This window comes from Nylanderia fulva, unplaced genomic scaffold (assembly GCF_048542155.1).
Source record: "Nylanderia fulva isolate GAGA-0341 unplaced genomic scaffold, ASM4854215v1 Scaffold6, whole genome shotgun sequence".
NCBI lineage: Eukaryota > Metazoa > Arthropoda > Insecta > Hymenoptera > Formicidae > Nylanderia > Nylanderia fulva.
The window spans coordinates 1,234,187-1,259,326 of NW_028190698.1; the positions used below are offsets into that span (position 1 = coordinate 1,234,187).

The 25,140-nt window shown below is 31.3% G+C and overlaps 1 protein-coding gene and 1 pseudogene across 6 annotated transcripts in view; both read left to right on the forward strand.

Moving 5' to 3' along the window:
- Nucleotides 1-11,307, forward strand: part of fra (neogenin protein frazzled) — a 30,174-nt gene extending 18,867 nt beyond the window's left edge. The window contains exons 4-27 of one of the 5 annotated variants that reach the window (XM_029314145.2): nucleotides 131-298; nucleotides 385-507; nucleotides 608-770; nucleotides 854-981; nucleotides 1,104-1,263; nucleotides 1,415-1,530; nucleotides 1,792-2,206; nucleotides 2,291-2,438; nucleotides 2,510-2,638; nucleotides 2,712-2,918; nucleotides 3,033-3,342; nucleotides 3,438-3,596; nucleotides 3,685-3,890; nucleotides 4,002-4,157; nucleotides 4,235-4,397; nucleotides 4,477-4,671; nucleotides 4,923-4,961; nucleotides 5,162-5,291; nucleotides 5,389-5,621; nucleotides 5,916-6,020; nucleotides 6,214-6,425; nucleotides 6,510-6,717; nucleotides 7,072-7,211; nucleotides 7,340-11,307. In XM_029314145.2, the coding sequence (XP_029169978.2) occupies nucleotides 131-298; nucleotides 385-507; nucleotides 608-770; nucleotides 854-981; nucleotides 1,104-1,263; nucleotides 1,415-1,530; nucleotides 1,792-2,206; nucleotides 2,291-2,438; nucleotides 2,510-2,638; nucleotides 2,712-2,918; nucleotides 3,033-3,342; nucleotides 3,438-3,596; nucleotides 3,685-3,890; nucleotides 4,002-4,157; nucleotides 4,235-4,397; nucleotides 4,477-4,671; nucleotides 4,923-4,961; nucleotides 5,162-5,291; nucleotides 5,389-5,621; nucleotides 5,916-6,020; nucleotides 6,214-6,425; nucleotides 6,510-6,717; nucleotides 7,072-7,211; nucleotides 7,340-7,438 (4,112 nt within the window). In that variant the 3' untranslated portion in view covers nucleotides 7,439-11,307. The remainder of the gene's footprint in view (nucleotides 1-130; nucleotides 299-384; nucleotides 508-607; nucleotides 771-853; nucleotides 982-1,103; nucleotides 1,264-1,414; nucleotides 1,531-1,791; nucleotides 2,207-2,290; nucleotides 2,439-2,509; nucleotides 2,639-2,711; nucleotides 2,919-3,032; nucleotides 3,343-3,437; nucleotides 3,597-3,684; nucleotides 3,891-4,001; nucleotides 4,158-4,234; nucleotides 4,398-4,476; nucleotides 4,672-4,922; nucleotides 4,962-5,161; nucleotides 5,292-5,388; nucleotides 5,622-5,915; nucleotides 6,021-6,213; nucleotides 6,426-6,509; nucleotides 6,718-7,071; nucleotides 7,212-7,339) is intronic. The other 4 variants (XM_029314151.2, XM_029314163.2, XM_029314159.2 and 1 more) reach the window with 4 other exon arrangements.
- Nucleotides 11,308-12,080: 773 nt separating this feature from the next.
- On the forward strand, nucleotides 12,081-20,639 carry LOC114942942 (F-box-like/WD repeat-containing protein TBL1X; annotated as a pseudogene). The gene is made up of 6 exons (XR_014925911.1): nucleotides 12,081-12,368; nucleotides 18,642-18,734; nucleotides 18,813-19,228; nucleotides 19,307-19,651; nucleotides 19,733-20,098; nucleotides 20,185-20,639. The product of XR_014925911.1 is annotated as an F-box-like/WD repeat-containing protein TBL1X (transcript).
- The last annotated feature ends 4,501 nt before the right edge of the window (nucleotides 20,640-25,140 follow it).

Genomic DNA, 25,140 nt, shown 5'->3' on the forward strand with positions numbered 1-25,140 from the left:
ATTAATTATTAGGATAAATTAATAAGAGAAAATTCTGTGTATTTGTTTAGAATATATTTGGGACAGTTTTCTAGTATGTGCGACATGATTATGTAATGAAACATGCACATAACATCGATTTTCTTTAAAGGCCTGCCCGGCTTCGAGAGAGAACCTCAAGATACCATGATTTATGCAGGACAAGTTGCATATTTAAATTGCGCTCTACCTGCCTCCTCGAGCTTGTTAAAGATACAGTGGTTAAAGGATGAAGAGCCGTTAGTGCTCGATATAAACCGAATGACAATCCTGCCGTCTGGTACGATATATTTTTATTAAGATGCTTGCTAAAATAAATGAATCAAGTATATGAATATAATTTATCTCGCTGATTTCTCTTTGCAGGCGCGTTGGAAATCGAAAATGTTCAGTATCACGACGTTGGATCGTACAGATGTAACGCTAGCGGTTACGGCCAATATAGACTGAGCAACAAAGCAGAATTAAGATTATTGTCTAGTGACATTGGTAAGACATCGGTGACTTGTTATCGAGACGATAAATTGAGAATTAAGTACTTTCGACGAGACATCAGATTTTTTATGGATACTTAATTTCCGTCGTACAGAAGGATCTAGCGCCCCGGTTTTCATCGCGCAACCTTTACAACAAACAGCTATCGAAGGATCCGACGTGACGCTTGAATGCGCTGCTATCGGTTATCCGAAACCGACAATCCTTTGGCTTAAAGATGGCGTCGCTCTCGATTTGACACCATCATTTGATTCTAGGTATAGTACATAACTTTGAATATCAACGATATAATAAATCTGAATATAATGTGTGTGTTTACGAGAGATATATTCTTTTCAAGATATCGCAAAGTCGCAGCTTCTAGTCTCATGATCACAAATGTCAGAGAATCGGATCATGGCTCGTATCAGTGTCGTGCGGAAAACGAGGTTGAATCTTTGGATGCAGTCGTTGAATTAATTATACAAGGTATTATAATTTGCAGGACGTATAATAGTTTAGCATGTATTCTTGTCGCAGATATTGTATATATATATATATATATATATATATATATATGCAAAATTTCACGCTTAATTTACAATCTCCAGTTCCGCCAAAGTTTTTGAAAAAGCCCGAGGATAAAGTGGCAAGTGAAAATCAAGATTTAGAGTTTGAATGTGAAATCTATGGAAAACCGGAACCGAAAATTACCTGGTTGAAGAATGGCGAACGTATTACGTTGAGTACGTATTGGCAAATTATCAAGGGGTACGTATAGAATGTATTAATGTTTTTTAATTTTTTAAAATTTAATTTAAATTTTATTAAATTTAAATTTAATTTTTAATTTAAAAAATATCTGTGAAAAGTCAGATTCAATAAAATGATAATAATAATAATAAAATTTTTCTGTTTCCAGAAATAATTTGAGAATCAATGGGTTGATACCTATAGATGCGGGAATTTTCCAGTGCATAGGAGTGAATCCTGCTGGTAGCGTTCAAGCCTCGGCACGTCTCACAATTAGCCAGCCCAGTGAGTTTTACTCATGAAATCTCTTTAAAAGGCATACACACATCGTTTCATTAATCGATTTATCGGTCAACAAATATTTTTTACGTGGGATTTACGTTATTTTTGTTTCTTTATATTGATTTATCGTACATTTGTTTTCATTCACACATTATTTTTCTATTTTTCTATTTATTTGAAATTTTAATTTTCTCTTTATTTATTTTTTTCTCCTTCTCGTGTGTTCCTTGCCGATTAACTGTTCTGCGTACTAATATTGCGCAGAGAGAATGAATTCCCGTAGAATAACGACTCCCAAGACAGTTCCTAAGAAAAAGTTGTTACAACATCGACAGTTGTATAATAAGACATGGCAACATCCGAGTACTCTCCTAGGACACACGTTATCGTCACTCACACCGAATCCCCCGCTTTCCATAAGTCCCTCCGACGATCCCGCGGATCTACTTCCAGGCTCGGTTAAGTATCCCAACTCCCTTTACGACCCAGACTCCCGTTTTATAGATGACACGGATACTCTGGAGGCGTTTGACGGAGGTGGAATACCTTCTCCACCGAGGAACCTGAGCCTCGTTATTGTTACCGCAAGATTTATTACGCTACGCTGGCAAGAGCCGGAAAATACCAACAGTGACATTCTCAATTATTTTATACATTACAAACAAGAAGGAGCCTTGAGGTGAGAAATAAATCAAGTGTGTGTGTGTGTATGTCGTGTATATAATATAAAATAAAAAATTAATTTTTATTGATTTGTATACAGAGAAAGAGTTGTCAACACGCAACAAAAACTGGAAGCTATGATACGTGGTTTACAGCCCAGTATGACGTACCAATTCCATGTAGTCGCGCAAAACGCTCGAGGACTCAGTGCCCCTAGCGAAGTATTACAAGTTACAACGTTAATAGAGGTAAGCATACGATATCTTTGAATATTATTATGCTTACTATGTCGTTTGTAATATCTCGTGCAATCTTTTAGGCCAATGTTCCTGGACCTCCGATGAATCTAGAAGGTCATGCAACGAGTAGTATGAGTATTACATTATCGTGGGAGGAATCACAAGTTATTAACGGTCGAATATCGAATTATATTATTACATTTATGGAGGTAATAATTTTATTGCAAATAGTAGACATGTTAATATAGTTGATAGCGATTCAATCTTATCGCGTTTTCTTAGGGCGATGGTAAAGAAGTAACGCGTGAAACTACTAGTACAACGTATGAATTGGTGGATCTCGTGCCTTATACGGAATACAGTATTCGAGTTCAAGCGGTCAACGAAAATGGCCCGGGCGCGTTTAGTAAGGATATCGTAATTCGAACTCACAGCGCACAACCCACGCAACCACCGCATAACGTTACGTTAGAAGCAGCTAGTTCAACGGTATATGTTTCAATCAGATAAGAGTGAATGAATATATTTAAAAGAGATTTTGTCTTATTCTCTACTTAAATATATAATTAATTATGTATTTAAATATCCTTTCTCGTTTTTCAGAGTATTATCGTAAGATGGGAACCTCCGCTCGAAGGACAGAACGGGATTATCACGGGTTACAGAATCCGTTATCGCAGATATCCGCACGATTCCCGATCCGGAGATCGACGGCCCCCGATTACGGTGACGACGGAGGGAAATCAACGTTTGTACGTGCTCAATGCACTCGAGAAGCACGTTGTGTATCAAGTTCGTATATGTGCCTTCAACGTCAATGGAACTGGGCCTTGGACGGAATGGACAAAGATAGAGACGTACGAGAACGATTTGGATGAGACAAAAGTACCCAATGCACCTAGTAATTTAAGAGGTATAAAGATCTGCCAAGGCTACAAAGAAATGCGAAACGCGTAAAACAATGTTTTAAGTATTAAACTTGTTATAAAAATATACACATTATTGCAGCGAATGCTATGGCGGATTCTATCCTGGTGTCGTGGCATCCTCCAAAAGATCAAAGCATAAAAGTGAGAAAATATAAATTAGGTTGGGGTAAGGGTTATCCCGATGTCGAGATACAAGTTCTCGATGGAAAGCAACGATCTTACTCAATCAAACCTATTGGTAAAATATTGTGATAAATTATTCCATTTTTTATATCGATAAAAATCTTTAATTTTAACTCGGCCGATTTTTCTTTCATAATTTTCAGAACCAACAACGGAGTACGTAATATCTTTAAGAGCAACGAATAATGTTGGCGACGGTCAACCAGCGTACGCAAATGTAAGAACTCCCGAACGTTTTGTATCCGAATCTGCAGTGCCTTTAATACCACCTGTTGGCCTCAAAGCTATTGTGCTCTCGGCTACTACCGTTGTGCTGTATTGGACCGACATGACTTTATCGAAAAGTCAAGTACGTTTACGTCATACACATATATATAATTGCATTGTTATTTTATAAAACGTAGAATGATGCGCGAAAGGTCAAGCAAAACATATCTGTAGCGAGGACATTTATTTTTAGTACGTCACCGATAATCGGTATTACGTGGTGCGTTACACATCCTATCATCACAGTAGCAGTCCAAGATACAAATATTACAATGCCACTGATCTCAATTGTATGATTCACGACTTGAAACCCAACACGCAGTATGAGTTTACGGTTAAGCTTGTCAAGGTAAAAAAGACAAAAACATTACGCACAACGTCTAACAGCTGATAAAAATAAATGTGTTACAAAACAATTTTCCGCAGGGTAAACGGAGTTCGCCTTGGAGTATGGTCGTCTTGAATCAAACGCAAGAAGCTGCACCTAATTCGGCACCCCGGGATTTGACTATTCAAACTGTGGAAGATCGTCCGACTTCCGTTCTATTACGATGGCAACCTCCTAAGCAACTTAATGGACAAATTACAGGTTGGTAGCGATCCCAATTCTTCTAAAATTTAAAGAATAAAATATATTTTTATTCAATTATGTCGCACACACTTTGTAGGATATCTTATAATCTATTCCACTGACAACACGAAAAGGGATCGTGATTGGCTGGTCGAAGGTGTCATTGGTGACAAGATGGATGCTATTGTGAAGGGTTTGCATCCCAACACGATGTATTATTTCAAGATGCAAGCTCGGAATTCTAAGGGATATGGACCTTTCTCCACGACGGTTTCATTTAAAACACCACAAAGTAAATAATTCGATTTTTATTTATCTATTTATTGATGTTGATTAAGCTAAATTTGATTATGTTGTACATACAGTGTAATATAGACCTCTAAAGTGTTGCCTATTTATTAATCCAACTGTATATATAAACTATATATATGAACGTGTAGTATTATTTGCATATATAATTTTTTTTAATATGCTTTTATGTTGCATTTTGTTGTACATTCAGTGTGTTAATTATTATGTTTATTTTTTATTTTTATCTGGTAGGCAACGGCATGGATATCTATGATGAATTGCATGATCAAGGTAAGATATCTCGGATTTTATTTTTTTATTCAAATTATAGCATGCCTTTATAAGCACGTTTTTCTCTGTTAGAATTTATAATTCAACCTTATCGTATGTGAAATTAAACAGAATTGCTCTGCACATTTTTAATAAAATAAAAGCGTTTTTAAATTTGAAACGTTGAATAAAACTAATGCACTTGTTTTCATTTTTTCTAGATGGACGAAGCCTTTCCAATCTGTTGATTTACATCATAGCAGGTTTCTCAGTTGTCATTATCACTGGTATAACTGTAGTGGTTGTAGTGTGCTGCAAACGTAATCCAAACTCGCCAGATCGAAAGAAAGGGTATATCCTGATGATTAAGAAATTTTGTATTGATAATTAATATTGCCAATATTTTTTACAGGTGTTACTAATATACTTTTTTATAATTTCTACACAGGTATATGAATGATTCAAATCAGAAAACGAATATCAAGCCGCCAGATTTATGGATTCATCATGACCAAATGGAATTGAAGGCGCTTGAAAAATCATCGTTAAATGGTGAAGCGTCTACCAGCGGCGTCACCAGTAATACATTACCTAGGTCGGGCAATCTGGAATATAATCAGGATAATGTACATGGGAATTCCAGTTCATTAGATAAACGTACTTATGTGCCAAGTTATATGGGTAAGTATATAATTCTGATAGAATATATTGTTGCGCACTGTCACAAATCAAACATTACCAGAAACATTTAAATCACATCACAAAACTAACCAACTATCTTATTTGCATAACCAAGAATAATTCCTTTATCGCACATTATAAAATATTGTTTCAGTGATCTTTACTTGTAAATTAGTATTTCAGTTAGCACAATGCATTAAAAAAGAGAGAAGAAGAAAGAGAGACACTGTATATTTCATTTGCAGTTTTTTCTGATTTTATTATTTGGTTGCTTTTTTACTTATTTTCTATTAGGTAACACTGACGAGAAGTGCTCGACCCTGAGTAGACAGCACAGTCGTGGAAGTCACAAACCTAAACTAATTACACTCCCTGTTGACAGTGCACCTTTGCATCAGCGTAAGTAGTAGTAGGATTGTCACTCGTAATAGCGCACAAGTACTTGTAATCATGTAACGATATGCTTTTATATCAGTAGCAGTTGAGTTATTCAAAGTACATTATTATTTTTCACAACATGACAAGTGTACACAAACACATAATATTTATTACCATTTAAATGTTGGGTATCAAAGTTTTCGACTTATTACAGCTATAGCTACAGCTACTCCGATCGTAAATACCAGCATGTCGCAGCCGACTATTCATACTTCGTGTAGCGACACGTCCTCGGTGAGGCCAAATTATCCACGAACGGTCGCGCAATACAGTTTAAATCGCGCGCACGTGACGTTGGAACCGACGCCGGAATCCAGTCCGGATTCCTGTAACATGCCTAGCTCGTACGAACCGCTACAGAGTCAAGTAAGATCTCGAATATTTGCAACGTAAGCCTCTAATTTAACGTATACAGTAAGGATTGATTTTAAAATTTTTATTTTTTTTCAGTTATCATATGGCACGAGCGGGCAATCGTACAGTGGAAGCACTCAATATGCCCCCGGTCATTATGGTAACAGTAATCAACAGATGAGCAATACCGGAATGGAAAGCAACAACAGCAAACGTCTGCAGGGGCATCCTCTCAAAAGCTTCAGTGTGCCGGCACCTCCGCCACAAAGTGCCCCTTCGACACCAGCTCAACAGAAACATGGTGGTTAGTATCGTATACAGAGAGAATTTTCTTCTAGAATTTATACTGAAATTCATGGTAATCGTGGGACAATGTAGTATTGGAAGAATTTTATAAAAGTTTTTCTAATTAATATTTACCACAATAAAAATATTAATATCTACCATAATAAGATATAAAATATATTTGATTATTATTAATTTCACTACAATATGTAGTATAATTTTAAATATATTAAAAACTATGTTAAAAATTTTGGATTCTTCAAGTGTTTTAAATAGATGCCAAAAAAGTAAACATATAATAGTATATTATATAAATTTATTTCACAATGCAGCATAATAAACGTGCGTTTAACATGTTTTTCCAAAATCACAGTGTCACAAGTGACAGTAAGACCGACAATATCCGGAAGCCCGTACAAGAAACCGCAAAGTTCGTCATCACAATTGGCGAAAAATCGTTTAGCCTCTGTGTCGAATCCGACGCATACTTCGGAAGAGGTCGAACGTTTAAAGGTAAAAGAAATCTGCTAGATCTCTGCTACATTAATATACACTTTGATTTTATAATTTCCAATATTGTTACTTTTACATTTATGGACACATTTCGTGCAATTAATAATCGAGTTAATTGTCGATTACAGCCATCGTATTCTACGGAAGAATTGAATCAAGAAATGGCCAATCTAGAGGGTCTCATGAAGGATCTAAATGCCATAACAGCATCGGAATTCGAATGCTAAAACAGGTTCCTAAGCCTTGTGCCATCCCAACTGATGGATAGACTGCAACGCCACATTCTTAATGTTAGTATCTGGGAGGTAGTAAATTAATTACGACACATTCGAGTCTGTCGCGTAATAAAATTACGCGATTATTATCAGAATTATGTAAACGCGAAACAAACTATACTATATAAGTTAATTAGCGGCGATGAACGGCGCAATTAACGCATGACCCGAACGCTCGATTTAATACAATATTTAATTCGAACGTAACATTTGGTCATTTTTTTTATATTAAATCATTCCATTTTAACACAATTAACGTTTCCTCTCTCCGGTACTAGCGTTGCTTATTTCGAGTGTGAAACTCAGAGTTGTGTACTTGCCAATATATTCCGACAGTGTGTCAGCGTTCTTTCGTATTTTTTGATAACGCGAGCACGCGAGAGTATTGTATTCCGCGATTGATCGCGGAAAAACTTGACGAGCACTTTGTGTTATAGATGTTTATGATAATCGCGTGTGAATGTATGCTGTAAGACGCATATACCGACCGAAACGTTCATGTATCGTATAAATTATACGATTACATGATCGAGTCCAGCGTGTTTTCTACCATTGTGTATGAAAGTCGATGTAATCATGCGTGAGTAAGAAATGCGTTATGACGTATTTCTTCGACATTCGCATAAAAATAGTTTAATCAGACGACACTCTTTGATTGTGCTTTTATATACATTGATCAAAGAGCAATTGCCTAAATAAAAAAAAAAGAATACTACGCTTTGCAGTCCCAGCGAAAAGCTCGCGAACGTTGCTATTTCGCATTCATGTAATTCGTATATTCGTATAATTGCATTCTACGTCGATGCTAATAATTGCCATATTTACGCTTAATAAGGAGGTGGGATACGCGTAAATCGCTCGAGTAATGTACGATTTAAGATGAAGGACGGAAAATATTCATGAAAAAATATTAATTCTATTTTTGTATCTATTAAAATCTGTTTGCGAAAAACTTTATTATACATTCTTATATTTGGAAGAATTTTTATTAGCAAAGTCTATGCACACATTTCTATTTTAGAATTTTTATTTTATTTAGAAAAAAAAATTTTATAATGTTTTTCTGCAAACAATAAGTATATATATATATATATATCGGGATTTTGTGAAAATGTTATTCGATACCGAGCATACGACTCGGTTTGAGGACCGCAAAATTTCTGTAATTTGTATGTATATTATATATTATATTCAGACGCGGATTTTTAAAATAAGATTTACGTTTTGTAGTCTGTACGTAACGTCTGGCAGCTCGCATTTTAAGAAGAAAGATTTCGTGCGTGTACTCTTTGTTGAATCAACCACCTAGTATTACGATCTCAATGAAAAATATTATTTTAGAGTTAATGCGAAAATAATTGAATATGGGTATTATATAATGGTTTAGTATAACAAAGTCAATGATCGATTTTCCTTGTAGATTGATCACGAAAAATGTGTAAGACTCATTTGTGGAATTTAGCGACACGATATTTTCGGATCAATCTATCGCTATCCCTAGAGTTTAACTATTTTATTGTAAACGTAGAGTGTATAAAGTTTGCTTTATTGACGAAAATACGGTCCATTTAAATTTACAAAGTAAGTTATTCTCTCGAAGAATCGCTTTTGCGAGTTAAAGTATTATCGATAAAAAAGTTATATACACACACAAATATTTTTACTGAGATACATATATACTTTGTATTTTGCTTAATTCGGATACCATAATCAGCAACAATTTTTAGGAAAAATTTTATAAACTTAACGCACAAATGCTCAATTTTTACTGGTATTGGAAATCGTCGAGATATACATGCATTCATATATTTATATCTCCAAACACACATTTTATATAAACTACTTACTGCCAATTCACATTAATGCATATCCGTCAAAGTACATACATACATTTCCTTCCAACGCTAAAAAATTTTAATCCAGCAAAATATAAATGAGATATGGTAGTATATTTCAACTACAATTAACACGTTGATTGTCATGCTTATCTTTATAGTGACACCTTGATTGTCACTATTGATCGATGTTATCAAATTTTATTGAAATGCAACAAATGGATGCCTTTGGATAAAATATAAAATAATTGAGAATAATAATACTAATTAATGTCAATAAGTAATAATTAATAATAAATATTAATATTAATTAATTTTAACTTATAATCAAAAGTAAAATATTTTATTTTAATATTTTATTATTTATATAATAAAAAATTCACTTTGGAATACACGGTAAGCCATATAAAATTCGCTTGTCAATCAACGTGTTAATAAATATAACAATCGTCATTATATTGCGAGATAATAACGCTTGTAGAATTTCTTGAATTGTACTCGACTGTTTTTGAAACATTTTTGTATTTTCATAACATTCGAGATATTGTACAAAGTTGTATAATTAAGGGCGTTTTATCGTATGTGAGTTAATAGTACGTAAGTGATATAAATGAAGCTTGTTTTACACTTTTGCTCGTGAGAAGACACAATTAAATATCGGAGACGAATGTATATATACAGTAAGTTCAAAAAACTGTCAAAGTATTATAAATGGTGTTTTAAATCACCTTGAATCAGTTCTAAGGGCTATAATTAATTAATATGTCGGCTCTATTACTTTTAAATGTATATTTGAGTTTCTGAATGTAAGAGAATAATTCTAGCATATATGAATTCGATATTGAGCAATTTTTTTTCATACAAAACAGCGAAAAAGCAGATGATAGTCTTTTCATATAAATTCTGCCAAATTTATAACACAAACACTTTGCAGATTGGAATTCAAACAATTCGAAACAATATTGTATCATGATTCAGAGTATCATATGTCACTGATGTCAGTGATGATATTAATACAATTTGTACAAAGAGCAACTAAATTTTTTCATTGTTGATTTAGCTCGATGAGAATATTGCAAAGATTATCAGTGCGTTCAGCAAAAAGTTTTGCTCGTCAAAAGAATACAGTCTACACATTTTTATTTTTTATAAGTTAAATACAAAAAAATGTTATTTATGTAGACGCAGTATGCTATTCTCAGATATGCTATATATATATATATATATATATATATATATATATATATATATATACATAGCATATATATATTATATATATAAGTTGTATCTTTTGCTCTGTTAAAAAAAAGCGACAGATACTTTTTGATGGAAAGACAGGCCTATGCGGAGGGCCTGTAAAAATAATTTACCACAAAAGTATAATTAGCATAGTTACGTGTGTATATACATATATATATATATGTATATATATATATATATATATATATATATATATATATGTATATATACACATATATACTCACAAAACGCGGATATTTATCTATATAAAATAATTATTATTTATTGTTTTCTATATACGCGCTGAATTTTCTGGAGACGAAATGTAAAAGATTAGAGGCTGATTTGCATTCGATCTAACAACATCGCGCTAATGCATTTCTTATTCTCATCAACGAATCGATCATCCGCATTTATATATTAAACTAGTTAAGTAAATAAATTATCTAGTATTAGCATTTATAAAATCGACGATGGTAATCGCGATTATGAACGCGATCAGCTTATCGATGTACATAAATATAAAAGGAACACACATCGCCACTTTACAAGATGATCGAGTATTTATATATATTATATATAAATAGCTATTATATATATATATATATATATATTGAATATAAATCTTATATTTGTACGATATATGAGAGATATAAGGAAACCCGCCCGAGACGAAAACATTCATAACAAGTGTGTGATAATATTTGTAAAACTTGATATTCAATAAACAATTTTATGTTCTTTACATATTTCACGTAAAAGTCTTGTATAGGTGAATGTAATGAGTTATTTCTAAAAAGTAACTTTCCCAACTCTGGAATTTTACCTTTTATTTGACATGTAATTTCTTTTCATATATTATCTTACATATAATGTCTAAAAATATTTGAAAAAACTACAAAGTTTATATTTAATTTGCATATGTATTTATAAATAACTCTAAATCATTTTTAAATATAACAAAAGTAACGTTAATGTGTTAATTAAATTGTTTAAATAAAGAGAGTCATGTATATATAGAATGAAGAGATCAATAAGAAAAATTAAATATAGAAGAATCTTGAACAAGAAAAATGAACAAGAGTATATAATTATTATTTACCCGTCAGTAGACACTATATGTTAGTTGTTTCGTTAATTAGTTAATAATATAGTAAATAATAATATTAAATCATTTCATCTAATTAAGCGAGAATGCCGCGGCAATAATCGATAATTCTCGATAATACATCAACGTCGAGTTTGAATTTTTTTTTATCTGTTTTTACTATAATTTATATTTATAATTACAATATATTTGTATCACGATACATGAAATGACAAATACTTTGTAATACAATTTTATAAATAATTTCCGAATTTATAATACCAAAAGTCAAATAATATGTATAATATGTATACTAATATGTATATACACATGTAAATGTGTGTATATGTGAGAGTGTGCATGTTTATTTCCAAATGTTATGATCCCGACAATAATATTTTTTTTTCATCAAGGATGAAATGTAGAGTCGGAGAACAGTTTCACATTTAAAAATTAGCAATTTGAAAGTCATCAGATTCACAGACATACGAATAAGATACGTTGAATGGACGAAAATTAACCATAATTAATAATACGTGAGAGAGAAAATACGTGCAAAGAAATTTGCTAAGTAATATTGCGCTAAGCTATTAAATTAAAGAATTGTGTTTGGTGTTTATCTGTACTTGTGTTATATCATTTTTAAACAAAATGGATAAGACTTCAGATCAAGCAACATCCGTTAAGGAGGTTTTAGAGGAATTTGCAAAAGAAGCGCAGAGTAAGTCTACAGACTGTTATGTAAAATTATGTGTAATGCAGTCTATTTTTTAAAATTAATAATAATGATCTAAAATATACATAAAAATGCTAATATTTTTGTGTTATAATTTTATATGTATAATGTTGTTAAATGAATAATTTATATATGAAAATCTAAAATCTTCTGGCTCTCACTTGGTGGATCTTGCATTACAATAGATTCGAATAATCGCGTACTTTTTTTCGAAATATGCTAGCATTAAACATATATTAGAAAATATCGAGTGTTAAATATACACAAAATAAGTTTAAGATAATGACCTCGTCAACATATATACATGACAAAAAGTATATTTGAGTATAAATAAAAGATGAGATAAATAAAATTATATTACAAAATATAATCTCTTTAATGTTATAAATTAAAATATTACTTTCAAGTATTATTTTAGCAAACATCAAGTAACTATTATATAAGTGTTAGTTGTAATTTTCTACTTAACACACGTGTTATATTGCATTTACATTGTTGAGTGGGAAATTACAACTAACAGTTATATAATAGTTACTTGGTGTTTGCTAGGACCGATAATCCATTTGTTTCGAATTTGTATTTTATTTATTGTTGGAAATATAAGTAAAATACCGCCGTTTTTCGAGTTTACATGCAGACAACGTATTAGGCAAATATATTCATTTTAGTAACCGCAAAAATACATCTCCGAATCTTTTTTACTTTTTTCTTTCCTTTGTTATTTTATGTATACCTACTAGATAACACAATTTTTTCCAAACAAATTTTTGCTCCGCGAGTGTACATAATTTTAATTAACCAAATTTTAATTATATACACTATTCTAATTCCCGAATTTCTATTATACATTGTGTACATAATTTTAATTCGCTGAATTTCTATAATGAAGCTAATTTTAATTTGCAGAATTTTTATTATGCATATTATTTTAATTTTTGATTTTTTATTATGTACATAATTTTAATTCCGGAATTTCTATTATGCACATCCCGTGTAGAAATTTATCACTATAGTAACACCAATTAATCAATTATTTCGAGTACTTAAAATACTGATATACAGTAATTTACGTACTCGAAATAAGTGATTAAGTATTCAAAGTAAGTGATAAATTAGAGTTACTAGTAATAAATTTTTACAAGGGATAATTTCAATTCGCCGTATTTCTATTATGTAAATAACCGAAATTGCACCTAAAAGAAATTCGGCCAATTAAAATTATAAGTATATAATAGAAATTCGGCAAATTGAAATTATAAACATAATAGAAATTCAAGAATACAAATTATGTACATAATAGAAATACGGTGAATCAAAATTTAAACATTGTAAAAAAATAAAAATTTTCATTGTTAAAAGTGACTCGAAGTGAGAAATATATAACTCATCATCAATCTGTCCGTCAATTAGTGGCAAGCAACAATTAAATAAATTAATTAAAATGAACGAATTAGAAAGGAACAAAATCAATATCTAAATAATAACTAATAAAAACTAACACGTATACAAAATACTTTGTGTTCTCAATTGTCACATCTAACAAAGTAAGTAATAATGATGGAGCTAGCGGCAGAGGAACGGAGATGGAAGTGGACGAGCCGACGACAGGTTCCAACGCCAGAGCCGTCGAAATTCCAGCTAGTAAGGTCACAAAATTACGCGGTCACAAATCGGATGTTTTTATCTGTGCTTGGAATCCGATTACTGATCTTTTGGTTTCTGGTTCGAGTGATGGTACTGCATGTATTTGGGACATGTCCGATAATTTGCTAGCACACAATCTATTGGTTTTGCGTTATTTGTCTCAAAAGGGGGGTACCGAAGTGTCTGCTAGCTATAAGAATGTTACTTCGTTAGATTGGAAGGTACGAACAATCTTAGATATATAGTTTTATTTATATTTTGTTGAATGTCATTTTTAATTTTTGCAGTGCGATGGTACGTTACTTGCAACTGGAAGTTTCAATGGATATGCATGTATATGGACAACTGACGGTCGGCTGGTATACACTTTAGGTCAACATGAAGGTCCGATCTTTCTATTGAGGTGGAACAAACGCGGCAATTATATTTTGGGCGATGGATCCGATAAAACGATCATCATCTGGGATGTCGAAAGTAAGAAGTGTATACAACAATTTAGTTTCCATTGCGACGTTTTAGATGTCGACTGGCAGACAAACACATCATTCGCCAGTTGTTCCACAGATCAATGCATACATGTATGCAAACTTACCGTCGATAAGCCGATCAAGAGCTTCCAAGGACATACAGTGCGTATACATATACATATTTTTGTTCAAGTGCAAAATATGCTGTTCTCTTCATTCCCTATTTTTCTCTTTGTTTTGCAGAGCGAAGTTAATGCAGTTAAATGGGATCCACAAGGAAACTTATTGGCTAGTTGTTCGGACGACATGAGTTTAAAAATCTGGTCTATGAAGCAAGATACATGGGTACACGATTTACAGGCACACAGCAAAGAAGTTTATACTATCAAATGGTCCCCGACTGGTCCAGGAACACACAATCCGAATATAAATTTAACCTTGGCGAGTGCGTCATTTGACTGTACTGTTAGGCTGTGGGATGTGGAGAGAGGTGTATGCATACACACACTTACAAAACATACCGAGAAAGTTTATAGCGTAGCGTTTAGTCCGGATGGGAAATTTCTCGCTAGTGGCAGCTTTGACAAATGTGTTTATATATGGTCCACTCAAGTAAATATTTCAAAATTTTTGTTTATCATTGATATAATGTTGAAAGTGAAATTGCAATCAATATATATTTGTTCTCATTCGAACAGAGCGGGCAGTTGGTGCACAGTTACAAGGAGACGGGTGGCATTTTCGAAGTCTGCTGGAATAGTCGCGGCGATAAAGTCGGCGCATCAACATCCGATGGCAGTGTATTCGTTCTCGATCTTCGTAAATTATAATTACTTCAGCATTATAGAAGGAATATTTTTCCTTATCAAGAATAAACTTAATTACAAATAATAAATTTAATCGTGCTAAAAAATTTCCTAAATTTTTGTGTTGTCTATTGTGTTAAAAATTTTTTTAAATTTCCTTGATATTTTCTTTTTAAAAAATGCATGAAGAGAAATGTATGTATATTGACAATATTTTTATCAATGACACTGTACAGTTCACCGTGTAATAATTCAGCAGACTGTTTACGGAGAAATGGATTGCTATTTTCATTCACTAAAAATGATTGAAGTTGATATTATTCCATATACTGTATAATTATATGTAATAATAGTATGTAAGCATTTCGACAATAAGTTAAAAAAAATTAATTTTTTTTAAGAAAAATCACGATTGTGATCGAAAAATAATGACACATCATTAATTATGATCCCTTTTTATACGTACAGTACATATATATATATATATATATATATATATATATATATATATATACACATATATACTCACAAAATGCGGATATTTATTCATATGAAATAATTATTATTTATTATTTTTTATATACGCGCTGAATTTTCTGGAGACAGATAAAATGTAAAACGTTCGAGGTTGATTTGCATTCAACCTAATAACATCGCGCTAATGCATTTCTTATTCTCATCAACGAATCGAATATATATATATATATATATATATATATATATATATATAAATTTTATATTTGTACGATATACGAGAGATATAAGGAAACCCGCCCGAGACGAAAACATTCATAACAAGTGTGTGATAATATTTGTAAAACTTGATATTCAATAAACAATTTTATGTTCTTTAGATATTTCACGTAAAAGTCTTGTATAAGTAAATGTAATGAGTTACTTTTAAAAAGTGACTTTCCCAATTCTTGAATTTTACCTTTTATTTGACATGTAATAATATCTTTCCATATATTATTATATATAATGTCTAAAAATATTTGAAAAAACTACAAATTTTATATTTAATTTGCATACGTATTTATAAATAACTCTAAATTATTTTTAAATATAACAAAAGTAACGTTAATGTGTTAATTAAATTGTTTAAATAAAGAGAGTCATGTATATATAGAATGAAGAGATCAATAACAAAAATTAAATACAGAAGAATCTTGAACAAGAAAAATGAACAAGAGTATATAATTATTATTTACTCGCCAGTAAGCACTATATCTTAGTTGTTTCGTTAGTTAGTTAATAATAATATTAAATAATCGCATTTATTTAATTATTTTCATAGGGGGGTTAGAAGGTTATTGAAATTAAATCTCAAGTTTTTGAGATTACTTCAAATTTTAAGTCTTGGTAGTACACCGAGAAAGATATACGTGTCTTGTGCACGATTTATTTCCAACAAAAACTTAATGTTCGTTGCATGGAAATATACGCAGCAATATCTGCATATGGCTCTTTAGGCCTTTATTATTTGTGATTTATATTGAATATATTACAGAGCCGTGTTTTAATCTTAGTTGTTAAATAATTTCATTGAATAAAGCGAGAATGCCGCGACAATGATCGATAATTCTTGATAAGATATCAACGTCGAGTATGAATTATTTCATCTATATTTACTATAATTTATATTTATAATTACAATATATTTGTATCACGATACATAAAATGACAAATTTTTTGAAATAAAATTTTATAAATAATTTCTAAATTTATGATACTAAAAAAGAAAATGACATGTATAATATGTACTAATACGGATACATATGTAAATGTGTGTATATGTGAGAGTGTGCATAAGTGTGTATGTGCGTGTTTCTTTCGAAATGTTATGACCCCGACAATAATATTTTCCTTCGTCAAAGATGAAATGTAGAGTCGGAAAACAGTTTTACATTTGAAAATTATCAATTTGAAAGTCGTCGGATTCACAGACATACGAATAAGATATATCGAGCGGACGAAAATTAACCATAATTAATAATACGTGAGAGAAAAAATACGTGCAAAGTTTGCTAAGTAATATTGCGCCAAGCTATTAAATTAAAGAATTGTGTGTTTGGCGTTTATTTGTACTTGTGTTAAATCATTTTTAAACAAAATGTATAAGACTTCAGATCAAGCAACAGCCCTGAAGGAGTCTTTAGAGGAGTTTGATCAAATATTGCAGAGTAAGTCCACAAATTGTTATGTAAAATTATGTAAAATGCAGTCTATTTGTTAAAATTAATAATTAATGATCTGAAATATACATTAAGATGCTAATTATTTTTTGTGTTATAATTTTATATATTGTTATCAAAGGAATTTATATGTGAAAATCTAAAATCTTGTAGCTCTCACTTGGTGTATCTTGCATTAATTACATTAGATTCAAATAATCGCGTACTTTTTTCGAAATATGTTAGCATTAAACATATATCAGAAAATATCGACTTTTAAATATACACAAATTAAATTTAAGATAATGACTTCGTCAACATATACATGACAGAAAGTATATTTGAGTAAATAAAAAAGATAGGTAAAATTATATTACAAAATATAATTTCTTTAGCGTTATACATTAAAATATTACTTTCAACTTTTACCGATAATAATCTATTTATTTCGAATTTGTATTTTATTTGTTGGAAATATTAGTAAAAAATACAGCCGTTTTTCGGGTTTACACGGTAGACAACGTATTAGGCAAATATATTTATTTTAGTAAACGCAAAAATGCATCTCCGAATTTTTTTTACTTTTTTCTTTCTACTATTATTTTATGTATACTATAGACACGGTCGTGAAATTAGATAACACAAGCGCGCGCTAAACAAATTTTTACTCTGCGAGTGTACCTAATTTTAATTCTTCCAAATTTCAATTATGTACATAACTCTAATTCCTGAATTTCTATTATACACTGTGTACATAATTTTAATTCTGGAATTTCTATTATGCACATAATTTGAATTTGCCGTATTTCTATTATGTAAATAATCGAAATTGTATCTAATAGAAATTTGGCCAATTAATAAATTATGTATATAATAGAAATTCGGCAAATTAAAACTATAAACATAATAGAATTTCAAGAACATAAATTATGTACATAATAGAAATACGGTGAATAAAAATTTAAACATGGTAAAAAAATAAATTTTTATTGTTAAAAGTGACTAAAAGTGAGAAATATAATTCAATATCAATCTGTCTGTCAATTAGTGGTAAACTCCAATTAAATAAATTAATTATAGAATAAACGAATTAAAAAGGAACAAAATCAATATCTATATAATAACTGATAAAAACTGACAAGTATACCAAATATTCTTTTTTCTTAGATGTAAGAAATAATGATCGAGCTTGCAACAGAGGAACAGAGATGGAAGTGGACGAGACAAGCTCCAACGCCAGTGCCGTTGAAATTCCTGCTAGTAAGATCAGAAAATTACACAGTTACGAATCGGAAGTCTTTATTACCTGTGTCTCGAATCCGACTAATAATTTTTTAGGTTTTAGTTCGGATAATAAAAGCGAGCCGACGACAGGAGAGACGACAGGCTTCAGTGCCAGTGCCGTTGAAATTCCTGCTAGTAAGATCGAAAAACTACGCAGTGACAAATCGCAAGTCTTTATTAATTATGCCTCGAATCCGAATCGTTATGCAACGGGTTTTGATTCGGATGGTGATTACCTCAAGATAGAAAAGACGACAGACTCCAGCGCCAGAGCCGTTGAAATCCTTATCTTTGCCTGGAATCCGACTACTGATTGTTTGATTTCTGGTTCGACTGATGGTAGTCTACATATTTGGAACATGCCCGATTATTTGCCAGAAGCCTATCCATTGGTTTTGCGTCATTCGTCTCAAAAGGGGAGTACCGAAGTGCCTGCTAGCTATAAGGATGTTACTTCGTTAGATTGGAAGGTACGAACAATCTTAGACATATAGTTTTATTTATTTTTTGTTGAATGTCATGATGACATGCGTTTTCAATTTTTGCAGTGCGATGGTAAGTTATTTGCAGCTGGAACTTACGATGGATATGCATGTATATGGACAACTGACAGGTCGGCTGGTATCCTACTTTAGGTCAACATGAAGGTCCGATCTTTCTATTGAGGTGGAACAAACGCGGCAATTATATTTTAGGCGATGGATCCGATAAAACGATCATCATCTGGGATGTCGAAAGTAAGAAGTGTATACAACAATTTAGTTTCCATTGCGACCGTTTTAGATGTCGACTGGCAGACAAACACATCATTCGCCAGTTGTTCCACAGATCAATGCATACATGTATGCAAACTTACCGTCGATAAGCCGATCAAGAGCTTCCGAGGACATACAGTGCGTATACATATACATATTTTTGTTCAAGTGTAAAATACGCTGTTCTCTTCATTCCCTATTTTTCTCTTTGTTTTGCAGAGTAAAATTAATGCAATCAAATGGAATCCACAAGGAAACTTATTGGCTAGTTGTTCGAACGACTGGAGGGTAAAAATCTGGTCTATGAAGCAAGATACATGTGTACACGATTTAAAGAAGCACAACAATGATATTCATACTATCAAATGGTCCCCGACTGGTCTAGGAACACACAATCCGAATATGAATTTAACCTTGGCGAGTGGGTCATTTGACTCTACTATTAGGCTGTGGGATGTGGAGACAGGTGAAAGCAAACATATACTTAGAAAACATAATAAGCCAGTTTTAAATGTAGCGTTTAGTCCGGATGGGAAATTTCTCGCTAGTAGCAGAGGTGACAATGTTGATATATGGTCCACTAAAGTGAGTATTTTAATATTTTTGTTTATCACTGATGTAATGTTGAAAGTAAAATTGCAACCAATATATATTTGTTTTTATTTGAACAGGACGGCAATTTGGTACACAATTACAAGAGAAAAAATAGCATTTTCGAAGTCTGCTGGAATAGTCGCGGCGATAAAGTCGGCGCATCAGCATCCGATGGCAGTGTATTCGTTCTCGATCTTCGTAAATTATAATTACCTCAGCATTATAGAAGGAATATTTTTATTATCAATAATAAACTTAATTAGAAATAATAAATTTAATTGTGCTAAGAAATTTTATAAATTTCCTTCGTCTTTTCTTCTAAAAAATGCATGTATATTGATAATATTTTTAATAGTGACACTGTACAATTCATCATGTAATAATTCAGCAGACTATTTACGGTGAAATGGATTGCCATCTTTATTCACTAAAAATGATTGAAGTTGATGTTCTTTCATACTGTAAAACTGCAATAATAATATGTAAGCTTTTCGACAATTAATTTAAGAAATAAACTTTTTAAGAAAAATTATGATTGTGGTCGAAAAATAATGACACTTACATCATTAATTATGATCCTTTTTTATACGTACAACATAACACAAGCGCGCGTTTCGCGCGCGCCAAACGATATTTTGCTCTGCGAGTGTATTTAATTTTAATTAACCGAATTTCAATTATATACATAACTTTAATTCACGAATTTCTATTATACATATACATAATTTTAATTCGCTAAATTTCTATTATGAACCTAATTTTAATTTGCAGAATTTTTATCATGCTAAAATTTTAATTTATAATTTTGTATGTACATAATTTTAATTCTGAAAATTTAATTATGCACATAGTTTCAAATATGTAAATAACCGAAATTGTAGCTAATAAAAATTACCCAGTCAGACCAGAAATTATATCGAATCAACGTCAATTCGTATCGACGTTGTTGAATCGACGTCGATCGGTTAAATCGCCGTCGAATCGATGTTGATTCGACGTTGATTTGATCATTCATTTCTGGCTGGGTATTAAAATATTTTGATACTTTTTCTATTTGTTTATATAGATTGATTAGTGTGAAGTAATTTATCAATTTAAAGTATAAAGCGGGGAGCACACACTTATTTGCATAGGCGCAAAAGCGTAAGCATAAGAATCTTGATTGATCAATAAACGTATGCATAAGAAATTTAATCATCGACGGTGATATTATTAGTATGATCTACCAATTGTCGGAGAGAAAAGTTGCCTTGAAGTTGCAGAATCTGCAACATATTAATACGACATTAAAAAAAGATGATAAAGGCTTTACGACATGCCCGAACTTCAAGTTGGAACAAAATCTGAAAATTCGTGAGCTGCTTGAAGCTGTAGGCGCTCAAACATTATTCGAGCCCGGTGCAATTGATCGGGGAAATCGTAGTAGAGACGACGATAGCGAAAATAGGCACCAGGCCCAATTTCTGCATCGTGTTCATATTAATGTTTCGGATCAGAGCATTACCGCGTGTGGAATTAACGTGATTTGCACAGAACAAGAGTTCTTAAAGAACATCGACACAGGCCGAGCGCATTACGATTATCCGTTTGTTTGTTTTATTTATGAGAAAGGATTTCAAGAAATTCTTTTTATCGGTGCTTTTATAATAAAACCATCAAGGGATCGTCCAAGGAAGAATGTTTAGAGTTGCCAGTTTCGTCTTTAAGACTGCATGCAGTGATAGAAGTACGTATATTGAAAAATGACGTAAAATTATCGTAACAATTATATATTTCCTTTTTCTCGATTCAACTTTTTGATGTATTATATTTTATTCTCGATATATTTTATTAGGAAAAAAACATTTTTTAAAGGATAATGACAATATTATTGTTACAAAGGCTAACAAAGAACAAACGACGGTGATCCTTAATAAAATGAAAATTGATTACATAGAAAAAATGGAAGCTTTATTAAATGACGAATCGACTTATAGAAGAATTAATAAAAATCCTGTTAAAAAGTTAATTAACAAAATGCATTCTCTTATTAAGTCGTTGCTCGATAATAAATTGATGACTATTTACAATTATGTAAACGTAATTAACGGGATTTTACCACGATGTTACGGGTTGCCGAAAATTTACAAAGTTGACTTTCCACTACAAATTATAGTATCGTCTTTATGTAGCCCGTTATATAATTTGTCGAACTATATTTATAATATACTTATTAATTTTATTAAAAAACCGAGATCGCGTTTATTAAAGATGGTTGGTCCTTTGCAGAGAATGTTAAGAAAAAAGTAATTAATGACGATGAAATACTAATATATTATTAGATGTTACTTCCTTATTTACGAATATCCCGAAAGAATCAGTAATTAGCAGAGTAAAAAAGCGTTGGATGGACATCTCAACCAATACGAAATTCAATCTTTCCCAATTTTTATATATGATTGAGTTCATTATGGATTCGACAAGTTTTATTTTTAACGGACGGTACTATGAACAGATTTTTGGTAGTTTTATGGGGTTTCCGCTCTCACCCATATTAGCGGATATGGTGATGGACGACTTAGAGACGGATTGCTTGAAAAGGTTGAGTTTCAAAACTTCGCTGTTTTACAGATATGTGGATGATATTTTCACGATCATCCCATTGAGGGGTGTTGATGAAATTGTGTTGTTTTCTAATGATTACTATCCGAGATTAAAATTTACGCATAAAATTGAAAGTGATAACGCGATTAATTTTTTGAACACTACTGTGATCAGACATAATGGTAGATTGTTCACTGATTGGTTTATGAAACCCACTTGCTCGGGTAGATATATTAACTATTATTCGAATCATCCTTTTAAATACAAAAAGAATACCATTTTTAGTCTTGTTGATCGTGCAATTTTATTATCGGACGACTGTTTTCATCAAAAAACATCTCTAAAGTAAAATCGATATTGACGAATAATTGTTTTCCGTCGGATATTATTAATAAGTTTGTGAATAACAGGTTAAAATTGCTTAAAACACGAAATAATGACGATCGCAATGTGGATAACGATAATTCAGTTAGTACAAAATTTGACCGTATTATACAATTACCGTATGTCAAAGAACTTATTGTTAGTGAGGATGTTTCGAGATTATTACAATTTACTGGCATGTAAAGCGTTTACTGCATACTGAAAAAATTAAATACATTAATTAGACGCGTCAAAGATCCTTTATCTTTGGAAGAAAAAACAGGAGTAGTATATAAAATTAATTGCGCAAATTTTGTTCCTCATCATATATTGGTCAAACTAAACGACAATTAGGCACACGTATAAAAGAACATTTTAATAATTTTAAAGTACACAATAGTAATTACTCAGTCATAAGTAATCATAAATTGGATAATGGTCATGATTTCGATTGGTCTGCTCCAGAAATTTTACATCATGAGAAATACATAAGTAAACGAGAAATCGCGGAGATGTTTTTTATCAAAAAATTTGACAACACAATTAATTTACAAAAAGACACGGATAATCTAAATAATGTTTACGAGAAACTAATAAAAGTCGTTTAGTTTGATCGAAATAGTGAGTATATAAGGAACTTGAAATCGACATGATAACATAGTTATTTCGTTTTCATACTATCATGTTATTATATCATGTCATATTCTAAGATCGAATTTTTGTTTTTTAAAAAAGTTGTGATTTACTTTGTTTTAAGAACATATAGGTATGTTTGCGTATTAATGTGTAAAAGTTTCTATATATTTTATTATTTTTATATTTATTTTTCTAATAATTGTTAATATTATATTATAGCACTCGATAAGGGCCGAAACCCATGGCCGAAACGTTGCGAATATTCAATAAAATTACTTATTTGCCAGAGTTGGTCGATTGAATTATTACCATATTTTATTAGGAACTTCCGTTAATTATATATATGTATATAGTTTAATTAAATAATTAAATCTTTTTGTTATTCAAATTTAATATTTACTTGTCATTAAACTTTGGATTTTCGGAAAAAGAGGGAAAAGTTTGTAGATCTTTTTCAAAATATATTTTATTTGTGCGATTTTCATTATTAAATTTATTTATATACTTATTAAATTTTAAAATATAAATACATATAAATTAAAATTTGATTTGTATTTACAAAAATTATTTCGAAATATTCTAAGCATTAATGTTATTAGATTGAAATATTAACAGATTATAATATTAATTCTCCGAATTTCTATTATGTACATAATTTTAATTCCCGATTTATATTACGTGCATAAATTTAATTCACCAAATTCATATTACAAACATAATAAAAATGCAGGAATTATAATTATGTATACGTAATAGAAATTCGGTGAATTAAAATTATGTACTTAAATAATAGAAATTCGGGAATTAATATTATGTATATAATAGAAATTCGGTAACTAAAATTATACATATATACATAATTCGGGAATTAGTATTACGTACATAATAGAAATACGGTGTGAATAAAAATTATGTACATAACAAAAATTTGGCGAATTTTTATCTGCATAATGGAAATTCAGCGAATTATGTATACAATGGAAATTCGCTTACTTACATTCTTCTGTGTTGTTCTCTTAGCAATAGTATATTAGGTTGAATGACAGCAAATACATATGAAATTAAATATGATCTTCCGAATGTGTACGAATACGCGCACAAATGCAGAACAAAAAATAATTAATATTTTAATATATATTTATATAAAATTTATATATACGTTTTATTTTGAAGCGTCGCGGAAAAGCGAGGACAGTGTCAATAACATGCCTTTTTTCGAAAGGGGACAATCTTAAAATTTAACGCGCGTAACACCGATTTTAAATACATATAGATCGATAATCGATTAATCGATAGGTCGATAATCGATTAATTAAACTCGCAGAGATTGGACCAATCAGGAATAATCTCTGCTTTTGTCCAATAATATTCGTCTATTATTTGGCGAACGCGCTACAAATATTTCGGTCCCTGCGGCATCGCGTCATGATAAACGAAGTAGTCTACGGCGA